Source organism: Bos indicus x Bos taurus, chromosome 9 (assembly GCF_003369695.1).
Source record: "Bos indicus x Bos taurus breed Angus x Brahman F1 hybrid chromosome 9, Bos_hybrid_MaternalHap_v2.0, whole genome shotgun sequence".
NCBI classification, from domain to species: domain Eukaryota; kingdom Metazoa; phylum Chordata; class Mammalia; order Artiodactyla; family Bovidae; genus Bos; species Bos indicus x Bos taurus.
The window spans coordinates 87,267,053-87,287,940 of NC_040084.1; the positions used below are offsets into that span (position 1 = coordinate 87,267,053).

Sequence of the window (20,888 nt, forward strand, 5' to 3'; positions counted from 1 at the left end):
TTGAGCATTTCAGTGTAGAAATTCCATCACTTAGCACCAGGAGAAAGTGGTGAAATAAATTGTTCCTGTTTTTTTTTTTAAAGATGCTGTGTAGGATTTCGTCAAATGTGATAAAGCCCATGAGATGATGCATCTACTGTGTCATCGTAACCGGAAAACAGACTCCGGATTCATGGGGTCTGATCTCCTGGATCTAAAGTGAAGAGCAGGAGAGAGACAGACAGAGCACCTGTCGCGCTTCCGGGGAGCACCATCTCCTGCAGAAAAGAAAGAGGCCTTAATCCAGAAGGCTGAGGAACTCCTGTCACTTTCCTGGGGCTGCCCCTCCCCAGCCCCCCTCCAGCCCCGCCCTTACTGAGGGGCTCCTTTGTCCTCCACCCCCACCCCCACCCCAGGCCCAGCAGCTTCTTGTCACCTCCTTCCTTCCTGCATCACAGAGTCACCCCAGGCCCTGACACCCCCTGCTTAGGCTCAGGACTGGAGCCAGTGAGGAATCAATCTGCTCCCTTTACTCAGGTCCAGATCCTCCCCGAGGGGGGCCTAAAGGACCAAGGAGCAGGTCCGGGGAGGAGGGCCCTTGCTTCCTGACAGCCTTGGTGGGCTGCAGGCAAACCTCCTTCCTTCGGTCCTCTCCAGCCTCTGAGCCAGCAGCTGACAGCTTTCAGGACCAGAGTCCCTGTCCCCCATCTATTCCTGGTCCCGCCTAGCTGGGCGCCTCCACCCCAGCTCAGGCCCACCATCCCAGGCACCTCTGCTCAAGGCAGAGCAGCTCAGTGATGGAGGCTCTGGGTCACCAGGAGGCTGGTGGCATGCAGGCCACAGGCTGAGTCACTGCTGCTGCTGCTCCAGGAGCACAGGCCTGGCCTCAGGCCTTCCCACAGTCTCTGCTGTGGGGCTCCTGCCTTGCCTGCTTGACCCAGGCCACTTCCTGTGAGAACGGGCCTTTGGAGTTGGGTCTGCAGTTCTTGCTCTCAGGTGATATGGGGTTTTATTCACCTGCTCATTTCCAGGATGAGGAGGTTCAGTGAGGGTCAGGGGTTGGGTGGGATTCACCTTCCCCGGCCTCACACCAGGCCCTGTGCCCATGCCTTCCCTCTGAATTCTGCCCTCAGTACCTGTTCCTGGAAAGGACTCAGCCCAGGAAGAAGTTATGATGAAACTGGTGAGGAGCACGGGGAGGATCCAGGTGATGTGCCTGATGGCTGGGGCCGAGGAGTTGACTCTGAGGGGAGCTTCAGCTGGTGATGCTGTAAGGAAAGTGAGAGTGAAGCCCTTGTCCCGACCTCTAAACTAAGCAGATGCCTTCTCAGCCCCCCGGACCCGGGTACCCTACTATGGAGTCATTAGTGCATAATTTCTTTACAATGCTGTGTTGGTTTCTGTTGTAGGACCATGCAAATCAGCCATAATTAGATACATATATCCCCTCCATCCTGAACCTTCTTTCCCGCTCCCATCCCACCCCTCTAGGTCATCACATAGCGCCAGCCTGGGCTCCCTGTGTTATATAGCGTTTTCCCACTGGTTAGCTATTTTCCACATCATAGTACGTATATACGTCACTGCTACCGTCTCATTTTGTCCCACCCTGCCCTTCCCCTGCTCTGTTCACAAGTCTGTCTCTGTGTCATGCAGTCATTTGAACCAACCATATGGCAGCCCCTGTGACAGGTCCTGAGGTGAGATGGAGGAAGGGAGGCGCCCCATCTCCACAGAGCTCAGACAGTGAATGGGCGAGCAAGGGTCCCCACGCAGTCCCTCAGTCCTGCATGACGTCAGATGAGGCGACACGAGAATGGGAACAGATTAAGTCCTCTCAGGAGCTGATGTTTGAGGTGGTATTGACAGATTTCCAGAACTAGAATAGCCGATATTTTTAAAGAGTTTGTAGAGAGAGGGTCAGTAAGAAGGAAATCTCTAGAATCAGAGTGGTGCCCTCATGTTAGGGGTCAGCAAGAATCCATGTACAATGGTTCAAAGGCCTGTGATGTGAGGGACAGATGTCAGGAGGCGGAAGAGGAAAGAGGATCACAGAGCATCCCCAGGGCCATTGTTCTCCCAGGAACTGTTCAGCTTGAATAGATCACTTTCACACACACACACACACACACACACACAGAGGGGTGGGTCCATGCCCCTTTGAGTGGACTACCACTTCTTTCTTCTAGTCTCACTTACCTGTGGTCTTCAACATTTCCTTCCAGCGCACCAAGAAATCCCGAAGCCAGGCCTGACAGTCTCCCATGGAGACCTTCTTGAAGAAGTTGCTCACAGCTCTGTCCTTCTCCCACTTCTCTCTCATCCGCCTCCCTCCAGAATGAACCTCTGTCCAGTGTCCATTCTCCAAATCAAAGAGGAGGCACATTTTCCACTGAAGCCGAACTGCCAGGATCCACTGATGTGTCCATCATCTTCACACCGACATGTCATCCTGCCCTGCAAGGTGAGAGGGTCTGCCTCCTGCGGTGGCAAAGTGCTCAGCCTCTGGGTTTGACAGATTCTTTGCCCTACCTGGGTCCACCTCCCCTGAGCCCAGCTAATCTGGCCCTGTTCCCTCCTCCAAGGCCTGCTCCTTCCACTGGACTACTAGGGAAGGAACAATATCCTCCATTTTATTCTTTACCCAAAAACAATGAACGAGTTTAAGCCCCCAGTCTGCTCCTTCTGCTCTTGGACTTTCTAACTCACTGTGACCGTGCGTTTCTCTGACGTAACATCAGGCAGTTGCTCCCTGAGCAAGTCCCCGATGTCTCTGAGTGTTTCAGTCTGTGTTTCCCAGGCCTTTGTCGTTTTCACCTCCTCCCCCAATGGGCTTGTGAATTGGATCTTAGCACGACCACAGTCATAGGAGAGAAAAACCTTTCCGTCCACCTGGCCTTGAACCACACACCATGGTTGTCCAGGTCTGGGCTGAGAATCGACGGTAAAGTTATAGCAAAGAGAGTGAGCATCTGTGAAGGCAAAAGGCAGGTGAGGGCAGGGTTGGCAGAAAAAGGCCCATAGGCCTCCTCCCCTCAGTTACGTGAGAGCAGAGTAAAGGAGCAGGGCTGGCCTGGCAAAGCAAGCATGGTCCCTCCTGCTCCATCCCTGACACTCCATAGAGCCAGTGCCCCTCCCTTCCTTGTGGAGAAGGAAAGGTCCCCTGCTGGGCAGAAACTGCACATCCTGGATATAGCCCCTTGCCCACCAGTCAGTACCCAGGGTTGACCAACACACAGCCTTGCTGGATTACATGCCAGACAGCTCTGCAGGAAAAGCCTAGATGGAAGAGGACTTTCAGAATCGAACCCAGTGTCCTGCCAGAGATGGAGAGCATGTGGGGGCTGCTTCTGAGGAGCATTTCATTTTTAGAACAGAGCCTCTTTTCAGAACACATCCCTGGAGAAGGAAGCCACGTTCCAGTGAGGAGTGCCCTTTCATCACCACAGTAAGCATGGAAGTCCTTTCCTTCTTTCCCAATGAGCCACATGACCATGGACTCAGTTAAGTGAACCTGAAGAAGCAGAAACTACTCCCAAATTCATGTTGGACCTGGCATGTTACTAGCATTATGCACAGGGACTGAAGTATCATCATGGCCTCCCTGTTTCTGAACTGAGGCTCGGGGCTCCAGGCGGTCAGTGGATAGCTGTGCCTGCTAAGAGTGCTTGTCCCTGGGTCCACAGATCCACACCACGCTCATTTCACATCGCCTGGATTTCTGACATGAATGGACAATCTTTGTAGTTAGTAAAGTAAAGTAATGCTCAAAATTCTCCAAGCCAGGCTTCAGCAATACGTGAACCGTGAACTTCCAGATGTTCAAGCTGGTTTTAGAAAAGGCAGAGGAACCAGAGATCAAATTGCCAACATCCGCTGCATCATCCTAAAAGCACGAGAGTTTCAGAAAAACATCTATTTCTGCTTTATTGACTATGCCAAAGCCTTTGACTGTGTGGATCACAATCAACTGTGGAAAATTCTGAAAGAGATGGAAATACCGGGCCACCTGACCTGCCTCTTGAGAAACCTGTATGCAGGTCAGGAAGCAACAGTTAGAACTGGACATGGAACAACAGACTGGTTCCACATAGGAAAAGGAGTCTGTCAAGGCTGTATATTGTCACCCCGATTATTTAACTTATCTGCAGAGTACATCATCAGAAACCGTGAGCTGTTGGAAGCACAAGCTGGAATCAAGATTGCTGGAAGAAATATCAATAACCTCAGATATGCAGATGACACCACCCTTATGGCAGACAGTGAAGAGGAACTAAAAAGCCTCTTGATGAAAGTGAAAGAGGAGAGTGAAAAAGTTGGCTTAAAGCTCAACATTCAGAAAACGAAGATCATGGCATCTGGTCCCAATCACTTCATGGCAAATAGATGGAGAAACAGTGGAAACAGTGTCAGACTTTTAATTTTTGGGGGCTCCAAAATCACTGCAGATGGTGATTGCAGCTATGTAATTAAAAGAGGCTTACTCCTTGGAAGGAAAGTTATGGCCAGCCTAGACAGCATATTAAAGAGCAAAGACATTACTTTGTCAACAAAGGTCCATCTAGTCACTGCTATGATTTTTCCAGTGGTCATGTATGGATCTGAGCTGGACTACAAAGAAAGCTGAGCGCAGAGGTATTGATGCTTTTGAACTGTCATGTTCGAGAAGACTGTTGAGAGTCCCTTGGACTGCAAGGAGATCCAACCAGTCCATCCTAAAGGAGATCAGTCCTGGGTGTTCATTGGAAGGACTGATGTTGAAGCTGAAACTCTAATCCTTTGGCCACCTGACTCGAAGAGCTGACTCATTTGAAAAGACCCTGATGCTGGGAAAGCTTGAAGGCAGGAGGAGAAGGGGACGACAGAGGATGAGATGGTTGGATGGCATCACTGACTCAATGGATATGGGTTTGTGTGGACTCTGGGAGTTGGTGATGGACAGGGAGGCTTGGCGTGCTGCGGTTCATGGGGTCGCAAAGAGTCAGACACGACTGAGCGACTAAACTGATAAAAACTGATCTCCCTGGATATCTCAATATCCTTCACCTTAGCTTTTGTCTCCAAAAAGTGACACTTTTCAACTCCCACTCCTCTCTCCCAAGGGTACAATAACTGGAGATGGGAGCTGCACTGCTGGGTGTGTTGCCTCTCAGATGCTGAGTCATCTGCAACATGGCTTGGGACGTGTTGGGAACTACTGGGACAGGATCATAAATAGTTCTGCTAGTGATTCTGTACAAACTGAAGTTTTTACTTCAAATTTTTTGTGGCACATTTTTCGTCGTTTCAACGTTAAGACTGTAAAGCTTTTTGAAGACTACTGTCAAGTGGAGCTGCACTGGAAGATTAAAAGATTCTTATAACCTCAGAATCTACTTTGCCAGAACAAAAACTCAGTCCGAAACACAGACACAATGCGTGGCCACTGCCCCCGAGTAGAAACGATGAAGAGGGAATTCCCACGAAATTGTTTACTTGGAAACCTGCTTTATGTTCAAACTGACTCTGTAAGCCAAGTGAAGGGCAGGGAATTTGTCTCGCTGGGTATTAACAGGTTAAAGGATTAGTGTTAATCGCTCAGTCCTGTCTGACTCTGCGACCCCATGGACTGACTGTAGCCCTCCAGGCTCCTCTGTCTATGGGATTCTCCAGGCAAGAAGACTGGAGTAGGTTGCCATTCCCTTCTCCAGGGGATCCTCCCAACTCAGGAATCAAACCAGGCAGATTCTTTACCGAAATAAGATCATTTCTCACACAATGAAGTTATGCATCAAGACCGAAGAGCCAACACACCCGGTTCTCGCTAAGGTAGAGGGTCGCGCTGACCTCCCTCCCCCAGCCCCTTCCCCCCACCATCTCCCCGGACCCCGGCAGCTGGTGGCAGGGCGCTGGGAGCTGGAGGGGCGGGGGGCGGGGTAAGGGGCCTCGCGTGGCTGGCGCGAGCGCAGCAGAGCCAGCAGGAGCAGCACCGGCGGCAGCGGCAGCCCGCAGGATGCGCGGCCCCGGGTAAGGCCGAGCAGATCCGTCCCGCTTGGGACCGCGCCTCCGCCGCCCAGGAGAAGCTGGGCCGCCGCGGGCCGTCGCCACCGCCGCCCGCGAGCCCTTCACAGACCCGAGCTTCGGCCGCCGCGCAGCTCATCTCGTCCTAGCACGTGGCAGCCAGCCGCGGCCGCCACTTCCGCGCTCTCAATCTCGGCCCTGCCTTCTCTGCAGCCCCGTCCGTTCTGCAGGTGAAATGTATTACCTGTAAAGAGCTCTGGTCTTACAAGGACAGAGAGCGGTACCGATCTGAAGGGTTTGTGTGAGCAGATGGGGTCGGGGGAGGGCGTGCTTTTGGAGGAGTTACCTGGGTCTCTTCTCCCGGGGACGGCCACCTGTCCCAAACACCCTGGCTCCAGGGCTCCCACTTCGCAAGGGCAGGCCGGGGTCTTGAGGGCAGCATTTCCTGCTGCTTTCTCGCCACCTTTTCTACCAACTTCACCTCCGAAACTCCCGGCACCAACCACTGTTTCACCAAAGTCACCTCTTTTTTGGCCCAGAGGGTGGGTAACCAGCCCGGGAAAGCCCCCCACCCCAGGAGCAAAGGGGCCAGGGGAAGGGACAGAGGAGGGCGGGGGTCACACAGCACAAAGTTTCCCTATCCCCCTCGTATACCCCCATCCCCTTCCCGGGTTAAGTCATTCCCTCCACCCCTCCACCCACAACCGAGGAGTTCATCCCTGAACTCACCGCCTGGCGTCGCGCTGAACGGGTAAAACAGAAGTAGAAGCAGAAAGCAAAGACCGGGCTTGAAACCCCGGATCCAGGCCATTGTCACCTCATCCCAATTTCGCAGGAATGCTAGGTTGCCGGTTGGAAGTGGGGATTATCTGAGACCTAGCTGGCTCTGGCTGGTTTCTTTGTGCCTGCTCCTTTCCAGCGGCACGCCTCTGGGTCCCGCCCGCTGGGCTGGGCTGAACCAACTTGGCCAGGCTTGTCCTGAAAGACCGGCTGGTTCCTGATTGCCAGTTGCTGTGTCCCATCCCTTCCCTCTAGAATCATGGGCTCATAGCTAGAATCTTTGCAGTCAGATGGCATGGGGAAGCCTTACAAATAGCTGTGAAAAGAAGAGAAGCGAAAAGCAAAGGAGAAAAGGAAAGATATAAGCATGTGAATGCAGAGTTCCAAAGAATAGCAAGAAGAGATAAGAAAGCCTTCCTCAGCGATCAATGTGAAGAAATAGAGGAAAACAACAAAATGGGAAAGACTAGAGATCTCTTGAAGAAAATGAGAGATACCAAGGGAACATTTCATGCAAAGATGGGCTCGATAAAGGACAGAAACGCTATGGACCTAACAGAAGCAGAAGATATTAAAAAGAGGTGGGAAGAATACACAGAGGAATTGTACCAAAAAGATCTTCATGACCAAGATAATCACGATGGTGTAATCACTCACCTAAAGCCAGACATCCTGGAATGTGAAGTCAAGTGGGCTTTAGAAGGCATCACTACAAACAAAGCTAGTGGAGGTGATGGAATTCCAGTTGAGCTATTTCAAACCCTGAAAGATGATGCTGTGAAAGTGCTGCACTCACTATGCCAGCAAATTTGGAAAACTCAGCAGTGGCCACAGGACTGGAAAAGGTCAGTTTTCATTCCAATCCCAAAGAAAGGCAATGCCAAAGAATGCTCAAACTACCACACAATTGCACTCATCTCACACGCTAGTAAAGTAATACTCAAAATTCTCCAAGCCAGGCTTCAGCAATACATGAACTGTGAACTTCCAGATGTTCAAGCAGGTTTTAGAAAAGGCAGAGGAACCAGAGATCAAATTGCCAACATCCACTGCATCATCTAAAAAGCAAGAGAGTTCCAGAAAAACATCTATTTCTGCTTTATTGACTATGCCAAAGCTTTTGTGGCTTTGTGGCATAGTGTGGCATAGGATTGTGTGGATCACAATCATCTGTGGAAAATTCTGAAAGAGATGGGAATACCAGACCACCTGATCTGCCTCTTGAGAAATCTGTATGCAGGTCAGGTAGCAACAGTAAGAACTGGACATGCGACAACAGACTGGTTCCAAATAGGAAAAGGAGTACATCAAGGCTGTATATTGTCACCCTGCTTATTTAATTTATATGCAGAGTACATCATGAGAAACACTGGACTGGAAGAAACACAAGCTGGAATCTATATTGCTGGGAGAAATATCAATCACCTCAGATATGCAGATGACACCACCCTTAATGCAGAAAGTGAAGAGGAACTTAAAAGCCTCTTGATGAAAGTGAAAATGGAGAGTGAAAAAGTTGGCTTAAAGCTCAACATTCAGAAAATGAAGATCATGGCATCCGGTCCCATCACTTCATGGGAAATAGATGGGGAAACAGTGGAAACAGTGTCAGACTTTATTTTTCTGGGCTCCCGAATCACTGCAGATGGTGACTTCAACCATGAAATTAAAAGACGCTTACTCCTTGGAAGGAAAGTTATGACCAACTTAGATAGCATATTCAAAAGCAGAGACATTACTTTGCCAACAAAGGTTCGTCTAGTCAAAGCTATGGTTTTTCCTGTGGTCATGTATGGATGTGAGAGTTGGACTGTGAAGAAGGCTGAGGGCCGAAGAATTGATGCTTTTGAACTGTGGTGTTGGAGAAGACTCTTGAGAGTCCCTTGGACTGCAAGGAGATCCAACCAGTCCATTCTGAAGGAGATCAGTTCTGGGTGTTCATTGGAAGGACTGATGCTAAAGCTGAAACTCCAGTACTTTGGCCACCTCATGCGAAGAGTTGACTCATTGAAAAAGACTCTGATGCTGGGAGGGATTGGGGGCAAGAGGAGAAAGGGATGACAGAGGATGATATGGCTGGATGGCATCACTGATTCGATGGACCTGAGTCTGAGTGTACTCCGAGAGTTGGTGATGGACAGGGAGGCCTGGCGTACTGTGATTCATGGGGTTGCCAAGAGTCGGACAGGACTGAGCGACTGATCTGATCTGATCTGATGTGAACCAAAACGGCTCTAGGGTGCCTTAGTGGGAAAGACTCGCCCACCGCCCCCCCCCCTCCACCCCCACCATGGTCTGTCTGCCTCTTGTTTGTAGAAAAGTTTTAGTCAGCCAGGCCTCCTGTGAGTTTCAAAACAGTGGTTTAAGAGTTAAGGATTAGAACATGTGAAGATGGAGAAAGGAATACTCCTTAGGCTGGGAAGCTGGTAACAATTTAGACTGTGACCAGCCACACAGCAGTGTCATGAAATTACCAGTTCTCTGAAAGATAACAAAGAGCTGACACAAGTCTTAAGTTGTTTCTACAGGAAGCAGACCCCCAGCACAAAAAAACTGCTGGCTACAAGCACGCAGACTCCCAGACTGGTTGAAACAATAAGCTTGGTGGTGCTCAAACGTTCGCCTCGTGCCAACCAACCTGACTGTGCTCAAGACGCTGATGCGCCCTGCAGCAGCCACCTCTGCCCCCTTTTCTAACTTGGAAACTTGGAGATGGTCTGAGAACATTAGGTCACTATTTTCCCAGGGCTCCTGGACAAACCAACTTGTCCTTTTCCACCACTTGTAAACTTCACCAGTGGTAGGATCTGGGTCATAACCAGCTTCAATTAGTAACAGCCTGAGCTGTCTGGGAGGAGCTGTGACTCCAGGGAGGCGCTGGTCAGTGGCTAGGCATTGAGCCCCTTCCTCGCGATGCATATGTAATTTATTTTAAATAAATTGAATACTTTAATTTTTTCAAGTGTTTTTAAAAATCCATTTTATACTTAAGCCAGCCTTGAAGATAAGCACAAAATCTGTTTACTTTCAATGATTGCACCTTCTGGAATTGTGTTATCCTCCTTTTCCAGAAAGTAAAAATAAATAAAATCAGCATTGTTTACTATTGACCTGCCCCAAATCCACTTCTGGCTCTGAGAAATGCTGCTGCTGCTGCTAAGTCGCTTCAGTCGTGTCCGACTCTGTGCGACCCCATAGACGGCAGCCCACCAGGCTCCCCCGTCCCTGGGATTCTCCAGGCAAGAATACTGGAGTGGGTTGCCATTTCCTTCTCCAATGCATGAAAGTGAAAAGTGAAAGTGAAGTCTCCCAGTCATGTCTGACTCTTAGGGACCCCATGTACTGCAGCCTACCAGGCTCCTTCATCCATGGAATTTTCCAGGCAAGAGTACCGGAGTGGGGTGTCATATGCTAGGATCTGCCAAATTTAAGATGTTTCAGTGAATTCCGCTCTTACTTTCCCCAAAGAAGCCAGAACTCCTCTTTATTTAAAAAAAAAAAAAATTAAAAAGGCAATTTTTCATGAACGAGTAGTTTATGTTTCTATTGTATTTTTGTCTTTTATTTTCCTTCTAGCTTTTAAGTTTTTTTCCTCCAACACTGCCTTTTCCTGTTCAAGGCAACAGCATTTTTTGTTTTTCTTTTCCTAAGACAAAGTATTTTATCTTATAGACAAATAATTCCCAAGACTAGTGATAAATATTAAAAAGAAGAAGAAGAAGGAGGAGGAGGAAGAAGGAGGAGGAGGAAGGAGGAGGAGGAGGAAGAAGAAGAAGGAGGAGGAGGAGGAAGGAGGAGGAGGAGGAGGAAGGAGGAGGAGGAGGAGGAAGGAGGAGGAGGAGGAGGAGGAGGAGGAGAAGAAACGTAAGGGTTTCCCTGGTGGCTCAGCATGTAATGAATCCACCTGCAATGTAGGAGACCCCAGTTCAATTCCTGAGTCAGAAAGATCTCCTGGAAAAGGGAGAGGCTACCCACTCCAGTATTCTTGAGCTTCCCTGGTGCCTTAGATGGTAAAGAATCCACCTGCAATGTGGAAGACCTGGGTTTGATCTCTGGGTTGGAAAGATCCCCTAGAGAAAGGAAAGGCTACCCATTCCAGTATTCAATCCTGGAGAATTTCACGGACTGTATAGTCCATGTGGTCACAAAGAGTCGGACACGACTGAGCAACTAAGCCCAGCACGTTCAAGGGTGAATCAACTACATTACTTTGATGAAGTAAAAACTAAAAAACACTTGGCATTAAGCTAGTCCAAGTATTTGTGCTGAAAGAATTTTGAAAACTATTTATAACACTGTTTAAAATTTTCTTGGTCAAAAAATTTATACAAATATTTTCAGTTCAACCTAATGAAAGTGATATCTAGAAAATATTCCACATCATTAAGTCTGTCTTAGAAAGTTCAGATGCTATGGCATTCCTAAGGCACAGTGTTCTGGAAGACAATGTGCTTCTGCGGTGCTGGGTGATGTATGTGACTGGCCGGCTCCACGTGGGCCTCAGCAGGCACCGTCCCCCTGACGCTGGGGGACTGTGAGAGGACAGTCAGACACAGACCCCCAGGGCTGCATGGAACCCTGTGAGACACTGGGCCAGCTGCTGGAACTGGGCTTCTCCTCCGAATCTAAGGCCCAGCACAAGCCATCACAGCAAATGGTCATCAGGACAGTTGATAGGCTAGGCTATTTGATGACCTTCTTTCATATCTCTAAAGAGTCGACATCCGTGTAGGGTATTTGACCCAGAGCCATGAGCTCCTACACTATCACTCTGAAGGCCCACACATCACTAGCACTGGAGAACTAAAAAAAAATTATGTTTTTCATATCTATTTTTTTTTGGGGGGGCTGTATTGGGTCTTAGTTGTGGCACTTGGGATCTTTTTGCAGCATGAAGACTCTTAGTTGCAACATGCTGACTTCTTAGTTGTAGCATGTAGGATCCAGTTCCCCGACCAAGGATCGAACCGGGCCCCTTCACTGGGAGTGTGGAGTCTTAGCGACTGGATCACCAGGGAAGTCCAGAGACCTCATTCTTAACCAGATGTTCATGAGCCATCCATCGATCCCACTTTTTCATTGTCCCCCACACAGTGAGAGTCCATGGGGAACAAGATTCTGGAGAGGGGCTATCTGTTCTCTTAACTTGAGGTTGTCAATAATAGCAGAGCTCCTAGCAGCCAGGTCTTTGTGGAGGACTTCTCTTCTGACCAAGTAATCCATTCCACAGGTAATCTGACCTTGTGGACCAGGTCCTGTTGAGAAATTGCCTGCGGATTATTGGCCTCTACTAATTTGTGCTGCAGGCTTCCCTGGTGGCTCAGACAGTAAAGAATCTCCCTGCAATTCAGAAGACCCGAGTTTGATCCCTGGGTCAGAAAGATCACCTGGAGAAGGGAATGGCCACCCACTCCATTATTCTTGCCTGAAGAATTCCTCGGACAGAAGAGCTTGGCGGGCTACAGTAGATGGGGTGGCAAGAGCCCGACAGGACTGACTGACTAATACACACAGAGACACACAATTTGCAACGCTGTGAAAACTATTTACGATTCTCCCAATTCATGTAAGGCAATATCACGAGGGGTTTTCTCTGTCTTCTATACACACAAGGGAAATAGGAGGAAGATTTCTGTGATGAAGATCTCATAGCTTGCAACGTTCAGTGAGTATCATTGTCACCTGAATTTCAGAAGCTTAATCTCTGTTTTTACAAATGATTGCTGTTCTTTATTTGGATCTTTTTCATCTACATAAATCCCATGGAAAATACGCCCTAAACTACCTTCTTGGAGTACATCCTCTCCTGGACAGAGTTATCGTCTCCTTGGATATTTCGATATCCTTCACCTTGGCTCTGGCCTCCAAAAGAGGGGCACTTTTCAAAACACTCCTCTGCCGGGGACCAGCCCCGGCTGATCCAGGGTATTCGAAGGGGAGACGGCGTCGGTGACCTATTCAAATGGTAATTAGAGATATAAAGAGTAATAGAATGAGGATAGCTCAGTAGGAAAATTCAGTGGAGAAAAGAGGCTGAGTAGCTTGGTTTACGCGGAAAATCAATATAACCCGTGACACCAGGTTAGCTCTCACCACGGAGGCCACAGGCGCCCTCTCGAATAGCGGAAGGTGCCCCACCTTAGACACCTTCTCGAGTGGGTCTTAGAAGCCCAGGCAAATAAGTGGTCGCAGAGGATATCCACGCTCCAGATGGAGACTTCAGCCGGAAGTTAAAGGAAAGAATGACATGGGGAGACCAAGCATTGGTGAGCAAGTCCCGTAGCTTTATTTTTAACAGGGGCTTTTATACCCTAAGTTACACATAGAGGATAATAGGGGATGCAAAGTCAGCAGTCTTTGATTCTTATCAAAAACCAGGGTTTCTTTCCTGCAAATTTATCGTATACAAATGGTTTAGGTGATTTACATCATCTTCTGGCCAGAAGGCCTACTAACATTTTATGACTCTTGACAAGGACTTATCAACAAAGACTTATTTTCTCTAAGAGTAATTATTTTAAGGTTTGGCGCCATCTTCCGAAGATAAAATTGCATTCCTATAGGGCGGATGTGTAATGGGTTTACAACAAAGGAAAGAATTTATTACCTTAAGGGTCTAAAGTTACTAACACCAAGGCCACTACTTATTTTTTCTACATACCAACTATATTAATTAATACACATTCAAGGATACAATTCAGGGGATGTGAAAAACTTGGCAACAAGCATTGGCTCATCAATGAAATCCTTTACTAGTTTATTCTGACAGTTTCTAATTCTCTGAGAGGCTTTAAGCTATTTGAATATCTTAAGCTTCCCGTGCCTCTTGAGGCTGGGAGACTGTAAACAATCGTATGCATAGCTGTAGGAGTCCGGGTAAACTTGTCAGGCGAGTTAGAGAGCCATCTGAGGGGTTTGGATTTAAACACTCCTAATTGCCCAGGAACTTTATTAATTGGAGCTGTAAGTTAACTCTTTGACAGAGAGAGCGAGATGGTGGTAGGGGACAGCCCCCAGTAAAGTCAGAGGTGAGAGCACAAAGCAATAAAGTAGGCAGACTCTGGTTTTTTGGGGGGAAAATGCTCGAGAATATCCGGGCGGACTCCTGAGGCTCGATCCCGCCTTTGCGTATGCCGAGCCTCCTTCCTCATGACCTTTGTCACGAGCGGAATGCCTCACCGGCTCCCGGCCCTCCTCTACCCACCCACAAGGTAGGATAACGGGATGGAAGTACCATTGTTGGGTGTGTCTCCTCTCAGATACTGAGTCATCTGGGACATGGCTGAGACAACCCTTGGGAACTACTGGACACTGATGCTGTCTTCTGGTTCAATTCTTGTCGTACTATGAAGGTGCAGAACAGCTAATATTATTACTACAAGAAATATAACTGCACGGCAAACCCCTGTGCTGATATAAAACACACGGGTAGCAGTAGCTGGAGCTGCATGAACAGGATCATAAATAGTTCTGCTTTTTTGTAGCACATTTTCCTTCCTTTCAAATTTTTGAAGAAGGGAAGTTTTTGAAGAATTTACTGTCAAGTTGAGCTGCATTTAGTATCATAACCTCATCATCTACTTTGCAGAAAAGGAAAGCTAGAGACGATATAGTGCGTGGAAATCCCCCCACCCCGTGCCCCTCGCACGCCCCACCCCCATCAAGCAGAAATGCTGACCTGGGGCAGGTCCACGAAATTGTCTACTTGGAAACCTGCTTATATTTAACTTGGACTCTGCAGGCCAAGTGAAAGGCAGGACATCTGTTTCGCTGGGTTAAAGGATAGACGTAGTGCCCAACAAGGCCACTTCTCTAATACAAAAAGTTCTGCATCTAGACTAATGAGCCGAGGCACCTGGTCCCTGCTCAGGAAGAGGCCTGCACCTGCCCCCGGGGTAGCGGGTGAGGCCCGGGGGCCGGGGGTGGAGCCGTGCCGCGGAGCCCAGTGGCCGAGGCTGGAGTCCTGGGGCCGGGGGTGGAGCTGTGACGCGGAGCCCTGGGGCCGAGGGTGGAGCCCGGGGATCGGGGGTGGAGCCCGGTGGCCGAGGGTGGAGCCCGGGGCCGGGGGTGGAGCCATGACGCAGAGCCCTGGGGCCGGGGCCGGGGCTGGAGCCAGCAGCGAGGGCTCGGACAGGAGCACTCAAGCACGTTTCAGCAGGGAGTGTGCCGCCGCCGCCGCTTCCTGGGCACCAGGGTCCGCTCTGCGTTTATAACTTACAGCCGGGAAAGAGCACTGGTCCTTCAAGGGCCGGGAGATGTAGGGACCAGAAGGGTCTCTGTTGCACAGGTCGGGGCGGGAGGGTGTGTTTTTCTGGGCGGGTCTGTGTCCCTTCTCCCAAACCGCCCGGCTCCAGGGCTCCCACTTCCCAGGGGCGGTCTGGACCCTTGGGGGGTTTCAACCCTATTTCCTGCCGCGTCCCGGCCCCCTCGTTCCCCCCGTCACTTCCCAAATTCCCGGCATTACTACTCCACCCAAGTCACCCCTGTTGTGGCCCGGAGAGCCGGCAAGAAGCCGGGAGGAGCCTCCGAGGACCAAATGGGCCGGGGAAGGGAAAGAGGTGGGGGCGGCGGCGCCACCCTGTAAAAAGTTTCGCGAAACCCCGCGGACACCACCCCCATCCCCTTTCCGGCTCATGCTATGCTATGCTGTGCTAAGTCACTTCAGTCGTGTCCGACTCTGTGCGACCCCATAGAGGGCAGCCCACCAGGCTCCCCCGTCCCTGGGATTCTCCAGGCAAGAACACTGGAGTGGGGTGCCATTGCCTTCTCCGGCTCATAGCCCATCCAATCTCGCGTTCCCCCACGCCCCGCGCAGGGTCATCCCCGAACTCACCGCTGGACGTCCCGCTGAACAAGACAATCAGCAGCAAAACGAGGAAACCAAGACTGGTCTTGGAGCCACCCATTTCTCCCTTTGCCACTTGGATCCCAATTTTGCAGGAGTGCGAGGCTGCCAAGCTAGAACCCGCGATCTTTTCCGGCTAGCCCACTGCTGCTGTCTGGCTTCCGCTCCTTCATGGACTTCCTGGCCCGCCCCTCCGCCGACACGCCTCGCCCCAGGTTTTCTAGCAGAAACCGTTAGGAAGCCCCGCGCTAGCTAGCTCCCTCACTAGCCCTGCCTCCCTGTGTACTCGCCTGCCCACTTGCTTACGCGGTGCGCCAACTTGCAACGGTGATAGGAGACCGCCTAGTTCTTGTTGCTGAAGCTGAAATGCCAATAGTTTGGCCACCTGATGCGAAGAACTGACTCACTGGAAAAGACCCTGATGCTGGGAAGGATTGAAGACGGTAGGAGCAGGGGACGACAGAGAATGAGATGGTTGGAAGGCATCACCGACTCGATGGACATGAGTTTGAGTAAAATCTGGGAGTTGGTGATGGGCTTGCAGTCCATGGGGTCTCAAAGAGTCGGACACGACTGAGTCACTGAACTTAAGGCTCTTGTTCCTCACCTTGTTCCTTATCAGTCTTAAGCCTCTTGTTCCTTATTAGATCGGGGGCACTCAGGCCAGTCATCTGAGCTGGGAGGAGACAAGGAACAAAAGAAAATTCTTGTTCGGGCCACTGGGTCGGGTCTGTCAGTGGACAAGCTTGTCCCTAAGTACCTGAATGGTCAGGGCATCAGTCCCAGTGAGGAAATCCCACCAGAGTCTCCATTTGTTACAGAAAGGGGGACTCCTTGCAGGGTCTGAGAGTGGGCTTTTGTCTAACATTGGGAAATGAATTGTTCCAGGAGACACACATGCTGACAAGGGAAGAGGCTTTTTTTGGGAAGGGGCTACAGTGCGGAGAGCAGCAGGGTAAAGGAACTCAGGAGAACTGCTTTGCCACATGGCTTGTAGTCTCAGGTTCTTTGGTGATGGATTAGTTTCTGGGTCATCTCTGCCCAATCATTCTGACTCAGGGTTGTCCCGGGTGTCAGAAATGTGTTCTGGCGAGCTTTATTGATATTTCTGAGAGTTTATTTATATAGTACTTACTTTCCCTTAACCCAATTAAATCCAGCTCAGTTACAAATTCATTTTCATGTAAAGACAGAACCAGAGATCTCTTTGTTTTACTGCTTCGGTTTTAAAAATGCTATTTTTTCCCCCTGACTCTGGGGTACCACAGATGGATCAGATGGTTCCTGAGAACCCAGGCGAAAGACTTACATTTTGGAAGGGAGAAATGGAAACTCCCTTTTTTGTTTGTTTTGTTTTTAAAGTCTTCCAAAATGATTGTGAACTGTGACTGCAGCCATGAAATTAAAAGATGCTTGCTCATTGGAAAAACAGCTATGATAAGCCTAGACAGCATATTAAAAAGCAGAGACATCACTTTGCCAACAAAGGTCCCTATAGTCAAAGCTATGGTTTTTTCAGTAGTCATGTATGGATGTGAGAGCTGGACCATAAGAAGGCTGAGCACTGAAGAATTGATGCTTTTGAGCTGTGGTGTTGCGGAAGACTCTTGAGAGTCCCTTGGACAGCAAGGAAACCAAACCAGTCAATCCTAAAGGAAATCAGTCCTGAATAGTCATTGGAAGGACTGATGCTGAAGTTGAAGCTCCAATACATTGGCCACCTGATGTGAAGAGCCAACTCACTGGAAAAGACCTGGGAAAGATGCTGGGAAAGATTGAAGGCAGGAGGAGAAGGGGATGACAGGGGACCAGATGGTTGGATGGCATCACTGACTCAATGGACATGAGTGTGAGCAAGCTCCAGGAGATGGTGAAGGACAAGGAAGCCTGGTTCTTGCAGTCCATGGGGTGGCAAAGAGTCAGACATGACTGAGTGACTGAACAACAAGTAACCCATGCCCACAATTGTAGCAGAGATTTGCAGGAGCAATTGGACAGAGAAAAGTACATAAAACAAAGATGCTTTTAAATTCACTGACTGAGAGAACCTACCAATGACAGAAAATTAACAAAAAGAAACAAAGAGAGGGTCTTATTGGGAAGTGTCCTCTAGGGCACTTTGTCCAGCCCAGCCCAGCTCTTCTCTCAAGGGGGCCAGTGGGAACCTTCAAGCCTGAAGTGGGAACACAAAACAAACAAGTGGTGGTGAAAAAGGTGACCCAACAGGGAGTCTCCTGGATGTAAAAGGACAGGAGTGCAGGTATGAGGACCAAGGGAGAGCAAAAGAGAGGAGGGACAGAAAAGACTGAAAAACGGAAAGGGAGCCATTGCCTTTTCAACCCCTGCACCTGCGGGTGTCTATTTATTCAGGCACCAACCTGCAGGCTTCCAGAAAGGGCCAGTGAGGGAGGGAGCACCCTGTCCACTGCCCACTGGGGTGATCAAGCCCAGAAACCAGCCCCTTGTACATCGGCTGTGGGCCTGCAGCCCAGAGGTGGGATTCTCACCTACGCATAAACCAGCATATAGAAATCTGCCACTTTACTGAGTTCCCAACGGGACTTCTCTTGGCGGCAGGAAAATAGAAGTGAGAATATTGGTATGATCAGACGTCCAGCCACTACCTAATAAAAGGTTTGAACCTCTATCATTCTCACAAATCTCCTATGAGGCAGAACCTGCTGGACCAAGACCTGCAGGGTATGAGGTGAGTCTCTCCCACTACCTTGTCCCCATCAAAGTGAGCCATTGACAGCCAGAGGGAGCTTTGTCTCCTAAGTTGAGAGGAGTGATGCTGTCCTTGCTGAGGTCCACTCTCTCAGAAGGATAAGACAGAGAGACAGAAGGACAGAGAGAGGAGAAGTGGAGAGATAATAGATGAGGGAAAGGCACAAAGGGTTAAGGGGAGCACAATGCCTGAATGAAGGCCCTGAGGCCCCCAGGGGCCAGGAAGGCAGACCAACCAAACTGGTGACTCTGAGCTGAGGTTCAGGCGGCCACTTGTCAGCACAGGGAAGTTGCACTCTGAGGTCACAGAGATGCCCAGATGCTCTGGTAGAAAGGGGACAGTAGCCCTTCATGGTTGCTGCAGAGTATGTTAGCGACCAGGGTTCTTGGCCTCCTTAATCAATCAGTTCATTCAGTTCAGTTCATTCAGTCGCTCAGTCATGTCCAACTCTTTGTGACCCCATGGACTGCAGCACGCCAGGCCTCCCTGTCCATCACCAACTCCCAGTGTTTACTCAAACTCATGCCCATTGAGTCAGTGATGCCGCAAGGGCAGGGGTTCTGGGTTCGGCAGACTTGGGTATGCTTGGTGCTGCAGACATGGGTATTGCATAAGTCCTCTTTGTGGAGGTTGCCATTAACCCCACCAAAGAGCTGCCAGAACGTACACAGGACTGGGGAAATAGACTCTTGGAGGGCACGAACAGAACCCTAATGGATAGAAGTGGATAAAAGGCCAGGTAAGAAATTTAGGTGAGGCTTCACTGGGACACGTGCTGCAGTGTGAGGGCGCAAGCACAAGCCACAGGTTTCTTTGCTCATTCCCTTGGGGGGAGGGCGGTGGGGGAGGCAGGCTGGTCCCTTATATGGGTGAGGGTAGGGGCAGGTCAAGGCTTAGGACCTGAGGGATGGCTTAGGTGGTCTGCCCACTGTCGTGGCAGTGCCCTGTGCAGGGATCATACCCCGCACTGCTTTTCCAGTTGGGTGTTTTATCTTTTCGTTCATAATTAAGCCCAACTTGGCGTGCATGCAGTTATTTTCAGTCCCTTATAATTGCTTTGTATTTTGTTGCTGGAGGAGATCACTGTCCAGGTGCAAGCACTAGAGCGAAGGTCTACAGATCCTAGGGTTCAAGTCCTGGCAGATCTCACTTGCGCTGCTGGACATGTTTCTCATCCACGCTTTCCTCTCAGGCTCCATGGAGTCCATCAGGCTTTCCCATGGAGCTGGTGGATTGCACACTTTCCTGCCCTTTCATACCGTGTCCGCCCTGGCAGATTCACTTCTCTGAGCCTTGGATCCCCTCCTCTACCACCTGCCTTGGAAGTTCTGGACTTTCTCTTTCATGCCAGGTGGGCCAGGCCTTTCTCCAGGCTTCCAAGACCCATCCTAGTGGGAGATCAGCAGCATCTCCCTGGCCTTGCTAAGTCCTGTGACCCCTAGTTGTGAACTCTCCCTTCTCCAGCTTTGGGTTCTGTGCTCATCCTGCCCCACTGTGATCCTGCTTACTCAGGAGTAGCCCCCAAAGGCTCACTTAAATTTCTTGTGCTGCTGCATGAGAAAAACCCAAGACCCTCCTTCTGCTCAGACCAATGGGCTGTGGGCCTCTTGCATTAGAAATTAAGGAAAATTTTACTTCATAAATCTGGCTAACATTGAGAGTTCCAGATAATTCTGCCCATTTCCTCCTAATTCAAAAATACTTAGTTAAGCAGTTTAACGCATGCCTCAGAGTGTTCTTGTTTAGTCACCAGTTGTGTGTGATTCTTTGCAGCCCCATGGACTATTGCCCACCAGGCTCCTCTGTCCATGGGATTTCCCAGGCAAGAATACTGGAGTAGGTAGCCATTCCCTTCTCCAGGGGATCTTCAGGACCCAAGGATCAAACCTGAGTTTCCTGCACTGCAAGCAGATTCTTTACCGCTGAGCCCCCAGGGAAGCCCCTTGCCTCAGTATACACAGGTATTAATACATATGCATATACACAGGCTTTTGGAGTCTGATCAAGCACCAGCTTAAATCCCTGCCCTACCACTTCCTAGAGTGCCACCTATGGAAGATATTTCACCTTTGGAAACTTTTAGATCTGCTTTTCGGTGTTCTCCAAGGTTGGGGTTCCAGGTGCTAGTGGTAAAGAACCCGCCTCCCAGTGCAGGAGACGTATGTTGGAAACATCCCCTGGAGGAGGGCGTGGCGACCCACTTCAGTACTCTTGCCTGGAGAATCCCATGGACAGAGGAGCCTGGAGGGCTACGGTCCACAGGGTCGCAAAGAGTCAGACATGCCTGAATCAACAGAGCAAGCATGCATGCATGTATGGCACTGAAGTCCTTTTCCGACTTCACCATCCATCACTTTCCTGGCGCAGCTGTTACAAGCTCTTCCCCAGACCCTCCATGCCACCCGGTTTCGTGTCTTCACTCCCACCAGAACCCCTGCCCCATCACATCTCTTACCCTCCAATTTCCACTCCAGGTCTCCCTCCCCTATGCAGCATTTCTGCCCTTCCGATGTGATTCCAACAAGGTTCTGACTGCACTCTAGTTGTTGATGTTAT

At 49.8% G+C, this 20,888-nt stretch overlaps 2 protein-coding genes and 1 pseudogene across 2 annotated transcripts in view; 1 reads left to right on the plus strand and 2 right to left on the minus strand.

Moving 5' to 3' along the window:
- The window catches only part of LOC113898544, a 29,074-nt pseudogene extending 22,459 nt beyond the window's left edge, over positions 1–6,615 (minus strand).
- LOC113898549 (UL16-binding protein 3-like) overlaps positions 1–20,888 on the plus strand; it is a 128,718-nt gene that overhangs the window by 77,403 nt on the left and 30,427 nt on the right. The gene's annotated exons all lie outside the window — the stretch shown is intronic.
- Positions 55–15,783, minus strand: LOC113898562 (UL16-binding protein 1-like). Its single transcript, XM_027551828.1, has 4 exons — positions 15,593–15,783; positions 2,179–2,436; positions 1,116–1,247; positions 55–257 (listed from the first exon to the last, which is right to left on the minus strand). Exons 2-4 carry the CDS (start codon positions 2,363–2,365, stop codon positions 142–144), a joined length of 435 nt encoding a protein of 144 aa, XP_027407629.1. The 5' UTR covers positions 2,366–2,436; positions 15,593–15,783; the 3' UTR covers positions 55–141.

Excerpts from the sequence above, each read along its gene's own strand:
- LOC113898562 (XM_027551828.1), bottom strand. The coding sequence starts at position 2,365 with ATGTGCCTCCTCTTTGATTTGGAGAATGGACACTGGACAGAGGTTCAT. Across the intron at positions 1,248-2,178 it reads GGAAATGTTGAAGACCACAG|CATCACCAGCTGAAGCTCCC; the intron begins GTAAGTGAGACT and ends CTTTCCTTACAG. Across the intron at positions 258-1,115 it reads TGAGTCCTTTCCAGGAACAG|GAGATGGTGCTCCCCGGAAG; the intron begins GTACTGAGGGCA and ends TCTTTTCTGCAG.